The sequence below is a fragment of the Capsicum annuum genome, chromosome 6 (genome assembly GCF_002878395.1).
Source record: "Capsicum annuum cultivar UCD-10X-F1 chromosome 6, UCD10Xv1.1, whole genome shotgun sequence".
NCBI lineage: Eukaryota > Viridiplantae > Streptophyta > Magnoliopsida > Solanales > Solanaceae > Capsicum > Capsicum annuum.
Window position 1 is genome coordinate 216,791,984 of NC_061116.1, and position 7,129 is coordinate 216,799,112.

Genomic DNA, 7,129 nt, shown 5'->3' on the forward strand with positions numbered 1-7,129 from the left:
TTCCATAGTCAAACAAACTTGTATGCAACAATATATAGCTCAATTTTGTTGGCAAATTCATTGTTCCATAATGAAGGGGATACCATTAAACTATTTGTCTTCCTTTCAACTTCAGATCGACCAACAAGATCAATTGCATAGCGAATCATAACAAATTATTCTTACCTTCAATCTTACTGAATTTGGCAGAGAGAAGGAGATATTTTTTGTAAAATTTCCCCTATGAGGTACTCCCTCCCTTTCTAATTATGTAAATTCTGTTTCAAAATGTTAAAGAATGATATTTTTGAATTGCACACAAAAAATGTAAAATTTTACTCTCATACTCCATCTCACCTTTGATGTAAGAGAGTCAGAGAGTAGTACTATTTACTGCAATAAATGTAGAAATGATCTCTTATGATTAATTACAGATTGAATATAAAATAAAAATATTTGTTTACTATAAAGAAGACATAAAACTAAAAACAAGTGGAGTGCTGCTCGCTGTATAAAATTTGGTACGTAGATGTTTTTTCAAAATAAACATAAGAAATCGAGAGTCACATAAAAGATTATAAAATCCTTGATATGAAAGTCCAAAGAAAGGAAGTTGCAAATGAAAAATATCCAGGATGAGGTGGGCCCTCCTCCCATATTATCCAGTTTCATGTCCCCGTAACACGTCAACAAGGATATGTAAAACGAAATTTGACTACAAATTCGGGGACCATACTTGCAAAATCATCTATATATCGGATAACGCTATTCTTCTTCTTTTCTTCTTCAGTCAGTCGTAGCAATAAGTAATGTACATCTGTTCTCTCCTGCTTTCCATAGTTGTTACTCAAATTCATAATATTGATTTCGTACTTAGCGGGAGATTTTATGCATTTAGCTCTTTAAATTAATTGGACTTAGCAATAGCAATAGCAATAGTCAATAATGGTGACTCTTTCACTTTGCCCCTCAGTGGGAGCAATTTTTCGCTCTCGCCATAGCTACCCGACTGGTTCCTCATCATACGCTTCGACTCCCACCACTTGTCCAGCTTTATCACTGACATTGTCAGCTAGCAGTTCTGGTTTTTTGAATTCAGGTTTCAACAAGTATGACATTAATGTTGTTCCTGTAAGGGTTAAGTCGACTAAATCTTTTGGGATTCGGATGTCTTGGGATGGTCCTCTCTCTTCCGTTAAACTTATTATTCAAGGGAAAAACCTTGAGGTTACACTCCTTACCCTATTATTCCCCTGCTCTTTTTTGTTACATATATGCTTTAATATATTACTTGAGTTCTCTGAAAAATAGTTAGAATCTACTTCTATATCAAATGATTACACCATTGATATTTAGGGAGTTAGTATTATTTTCAATTAGAGTTAATAGTCAAAAACACATCTAAATATCCTGATTTTTGGAGTTTCATAGCTGATCGATTTGTATTGAGCTGTCCTACTTGAACTATTTATCAAAACACACTGTAACTATGAGTTAATTAGTTTTTCTATCTGAAATATCACCATCGATTAGCTAGGAAAAGTGAACAGCTGATAGTTGATGAGACGTTTGATAAATAGTTGGTGATAGTTCCCGTAGAAAACTCACATATTGATAGTTCAGGTATGCAACTCGAAAAATCGGATACTTTAGGTGATTTGACCCTTTGACTTATTAGTATTTTTTTAGCTTTTAAGTGTGTGAGTTTCAATTTTTCAACTTGTTTCTTTGAAGAATCTGATGTCTCTATATAGTTCTGACTTTGTTGGATCTACAATTTCTTGGAATACATGCAGATGTAGCGAAAAAATTGGGCACAATAGAAGAAGGAATCTATACAGGCAATACCAATTAGCTGAGATTATTTTTGTGTTATGTTAGCATGTTAACGTTAGATCTTTTGTTTCTAGGTTTTTTGTTGTTATGTCAGATTTATATGCCCGTGGAAAATATGAGAACTTGTAGCGCTTTTATTTTGTATAATATTGGCTGAGATGAGATTATATGGAGCAAGCTGGTGAGAAATGATTTATATAGCAAAACCCACTTGCTTCAATTTGAGACGTAGTAGTAAGTAGCAGTAATAGTTGCCGTACAGAATCTGTTGTCTAACTTGAGATTTAAAAAATAAGCTTGTTTGGGTGGGAACCCGTTAGGAAGTGCAATAGTTAGTTCACAAACAAGAAGTCTTAGAAGATTGGATGTATGCAAAAGAAAAAAAAATTCATTGCTTAAATGTGTTTATGGATGTGAAAAGTGGCAACTTATTGTTGTGGTGCAACTACAGTTAACACCTGCTGTGAAGGGCTATGTGGAAGACAAGTTGGGTAGGGCAGTTCAAAAGCACAGTCATCTAGTCAGGGAAGTGGATGTTAGGCTGTCTGTTCGAGGCGGAGAGCTTGGAAAAGGCCCAAAAATTCGAAGATGTGAAGTGTGCACCAAAAACTTGAGGATTCATTATATTCTGTTTTATTATTGTTCTTATTATTCAAAATTTACTTGACTGGCGTTCCTGAACTATAGGTTACTTTATTTACAAAAAAGCATGGAGTAGTTCGTGGAGAGGAAGATGCAGAATCAGTATATGCAAGTATAGATATGGTATCATCAATTATACAACGAAAGTTGCGGAAAATTAAGGAGAAGGATTCAGACCGTGGTCGCCACATGAAGGGCTTCGATAGGCTGAAAGTCAGGGACCCAGACATGTTGTTTGTTCAAGAGGATCTGCAAACACTTCCCCAAGAGGAAGAAGTTGAAGATGAGAAAAGCGAGGTCTCTGTTACTGAGGTTGTCTCTGAACTTATATGTTTTGCCTAATATCTTCTTGCACTCAATATATTTGTTACTACTAGTTTGACATGGCCTTTTAGCTTAAATTTTAGACTGAATTCCTTACCACAGCGAGGATACGTGCGTTTCACTGTGACTAAAGGGCCTTACTGGTGCTGGCAATTAATTCTTTTCAACTGAGTAGAATATCTTAATATGTTTTGCCTGTGTGTATTCCATTTCCTTGTCACGTTCGATGCCATACTCTTCTCCTATTATTCGTCCATGATATTTTTAGAGTACTATAGAAGAGAGGTTGTAAGGGACCGGAAAAAGACACCTGATTGTGCGATGATATATAAGATGATTATCATCTTTTTTTTGATGTTTAACGGTGGAGTAGAGTTATAGTTAAAGGATGGAATAACATTTGTGTATCACACTCTAGGGTATTAATAAAAAGTTCATTTCCTGTGTCAATTTGTTTAATTTTATAAGAATCCTTGAAGTAGTAAGGATCTTGAAAGGAAAGGACTGATAGGCGTTCTGGAGGTAATGTTATATGCTTCAATGCTTCCCTTTAAAGGGAGAAAAAGCTTTTAAATTTTATGTTCAAATGGTTCACCTTGTAAGCATTTGAAATAACATTTAGAAACTAAGATTTGGTGGCCTTCATAGCTGTATGAACCGGGGTGGCCTATGCCTTAAAACATCCTGATTTCTGATCCCAAGGACTCCCTTTTCCAAATGTTCCATTTACTGAACACTGAGGCATGTGCATTAGGCTCATCTTTCCAGTTTCAATGTTATTTAAATTACAGGTTTAATATCCATTCCAGATACAATAAAGTTGTTCTTTATCTATCTATGAGTGTTTTTTTTATGGAGCACCTTTGTCCTTTCTGTCTCTATCATTCGTCCTCTGATGTGTTGCTAGTTACCAACAACAGCATAATAGGAAATTCTCCGCTCCAAACTTTTTCAATTTGTTTTATTTGACATAAGTTTCAAACCTCCCAAAGTCATTAGTAACTGAATTGAATCTTATTCAAAGAACCTAATCATTTCTGCTAGACTCGGCCACCTGCTATCTGCAGCGGTGTGCTCTCCAAGACTGACCTTTTCACCTTGAAAGCAACTTTTGCCTCTGGTAATTTTGGAAGTTTTCATCTTTCTTCTATTCTAAATTTTGGATAATTACGTCTAATTCTACTTAACTTTTCCTTGCAATTTTATGTCCACCAAAATCTTTTAGATTGATCCAAAACTTTATATAGGGTATTATTAGTTGCTTTAGGACTGCAGTATTTATTTATTTTATTTCCTGTATTGCTTTTTTAAGTTATGAGGAGGTAGTTAGCATGGTTAGCACCATGACTTTAAAGTTGGGCCATTATCTATTTCAGTTTTTTTTAAAGAACACTTTATGTAACTTCTTTTTTTAAAGAAAGAATATCTCTCTCTGCATAAGTTTCTCTCACTCAGCGATCTTTCACTCTCCTGCTTCTTTTCTGTAGCAATCTAGACATCGTTTGCATAGTGTTATGTGCGATTTGTCTATTTAAAACTAACATTTGGTATCAAAGCTTTTATCTTAAGGGATCTGTGATTGAGTTGGAGAAGTCATGGATGCAGAAACCAGTTTCTCACTAATCGCTCCGCCGGTCTTTGATAGAGATAACTATCAGGTTTGGGCAGTACGAATGGAGACGTACTTGTATGCTTTAGATCTATGGGAAGCTGTGGAAGAGGATTACGATGTTCCAGCCCTACCGAATAATCCCACCATGGCTCAAATTAAAGCACACAAGGAACAGAAGACAAGGAAATCGAAGGCCAAGGCATGTCTATTTGCTGCTGTATCGTCAACAGTTTTCACATGAATAATGTCTCTGAAAAATGCTAAAGAAGTGTAGGATTATCTTAAGGAAGAGTATGCTGGAGATGAGAGAATAAAAGATATGCAAGTTTTAAACTTAATTAGGGAATTTGAATTGCAAAAAATGAAGGATTCTGAAACAGTGAAGGAGTATTCAGATAGACTTCTTAACATTGCAAATAAAATGAGGCTACTTGGCTCTACACATGAGGCTACTTGGCTCTACACTTGCCGACTCAAGAATTGTTGAGAAGATTCTGGTAACAGTTCCTGAAAGGTATGAAGCAACAATTACGACCTTAGAAAATACTAAGGATTTGTCAAAAATTAGTTTGACGGAGTTGCTTAATTCCCTGAAAGCTCAAGAGCAAAGAAGACTCATGAGACAGGATGTTACAATAGAAGGGGCTCTTGTCAGTAAGCAGCAGGTTGACGAATTTTCGAAGAAGAAAAAGAATCAGGCGTTGAGTGAAGGAGAAGCATCAACCAACAACAAAGATAAGGGAGGAAGTGCGAAAAAAAACTTTCCCCCTTGCCATCATCGTGGAAGAAAAGGTCATCCACCATTCAAGTGTTGGAAGAGACCTGATGCTAAATGTAAGAAATGCAATCAACTTGGACATGAGGCAGTGATTTGCAAAGGTAAAGCCCAGCAGCAGGAAGAAAATGCTCAAGTTGTTGATCAAGAAGAGGAGGATCTTCTTTTTGTTGCAACATGCTTCTCAAGTAAGATCTCAACAGATTCTTGGTTAATTGATAGTGGGTGCACTAATCACATGACTCATGACAAGAGCTTATTCAAGGAGTTGAAGCCTACTAAAATTTCCAAGGTTAGGATTGGAAATGGGGACCATCTCCATGTTAAAGGAATTGGAACCATAGCTATCAAGACTGACACAGGCATAAAGAAAATTGCTGAAGTTCTTTAGGTTCCTGAGATTGATCAAAACTTGCTAAGTGTAGGACATCTGATGGAAAAAGGATTTAGACTTTCTTTGAAAATGATCACTGCCAAATCAGTGACACTGCTGGAAATGAAATTTTCAGGGTAAAGATGAGAGGAAGGAGTTTTTCCTTTAGTCCAACAGAGAAGGAGCAACTTGCTTATTCCATGAAGGTAGATGTAACGGAAATCTGGCACAAGAGACTTGGTCAATGTCATCTACAAGCATTATTGTTACTGAAGAAGGAGGATATGACAAGAGGACTACCAACTTTCGTTAATCACTTACCAAGTTGTCAAGCTTGTCAATTTGGTAAGCAGAATAGGAAACCATTTCCTAGAGCATCATGACGCGCTTCTCAAAGGTTGCAATTGATTCACACAGATGTTGCAGGACCTCAAAGAACATCGTCCTTTAATGGTAGTCTTTACTATGTTATATTCATTGATGATTATACAAGATTCTGCTGGGTTTTTTTCATGAAATACAAATCAGTGGTGGCTGGAATATTTTAGAAGTTCAAGAAGATGGTGGAAAATCAAAGTGGTTGTAGAATTCAATCCCTGCGTTCTGATAATGGAAAAGAGTACACTTCTGAAGAATTTAACAAATTCTGTGAGGAAGAGTTTATTTCTCATCAGCTTACTACTCCATATAGTCCGCAACAAAGTGGAATTAGTGAAAGGAGGAACAGGTATATAATGGAGATGACGCGGTGCATGTTGCATGAAAAAGAGTTGCCAAAAAGTTTTTGGGCTGAGGCAGCTAATACAACAGTATTTCTCCAAAATCGGCTTCCCACTAAAGCGTTGGAGAGTAAAACTCCATTTGAGGCTTGGAATGGATTCAAACCATCTCTAAGCTTCATTAAAGTATTTGGTTGTGTTTGTTTCTTTCATGTGCCGCAGGTTAAAAGAGACAAACTTGATAAAAGGGCGGTCCCGGGAATCTTTGTGGGTTATAGCTCATCCTCCAAAGCCTACAAAATTTATGATCCATAAACAGGGAAGATGATTATTAGTCGGGATGTGCACTTCAATGAGGAAGAGAAATGGGATTGGGAAAACAATTGTTGGTTTCAAACCGTTAAAGGGAAACAACACAGGAATTCAATAGTCAAACGTTGGCCGCTGAAACAGAGATGGAAGTTTAAAGAAGAGAAAATGCAGAGCGATAAAAAGGGATTAATTTCTTGTCGAAAGACCGTCATATATTGATCATCAACTTAGCAACTTAAATAGATGCTATTACAACTAAAAATAGGACAAAGAAACAACCTACTTTTACCAAAATTAAGACAACTAATTAGTTTCCTACCAATGATAGAAGTCCTAAATTAACTAGGATTGTCAGCTGGAGAAAAAAACCAGAGAAAGACGTGCATATTCCTAAAGCAACTCTGAACACTTCTCCTTGCTTTATGAAATGCAAACTCCAATTTTCTGTCTGAGAAGCTCGAATTTGCTGACAGGTAAAGGTTTAGTGAATATATCAGCCCATTGTTCTTCCGTCTTGCAGTAGACAAGAATCACATCTCCATCTTTTTGAACCTCTC

General features: G+C 36.4%; 1 protein-coding gene across 1 annotated transcript in view; it reads left to right on the forward strand.

The window, feature by feature from the left end:
• Window positions 1-406: 406 nt before the first annotated feature.
• Window positions 407-7,129, forward strand: part of LOC107875773 (ribosome-binding factor PSRP1, chloroplastic) — a 14,134-nt gene continuing 7,411 nt past the window's right edge. The window contains exons 1-3 of the mRNA XM_016722609.2: window positions 407-1,206; window positions 2,267-2,410; window positions 2,503-2,769. Of these exons, the coding sequence (XP_016578095.1) occupies window positions 925-1,206; window positions 2,267-2,410; window positions 2,503-2,769 (693 nt within the window). The 5' untranslated portion in view covers window positions 407-924. The remainder of the gene's footprint in view (window positions 1,207-2,266; window positions 2,411-2,502; window positions 2,770-7,129) is intronic.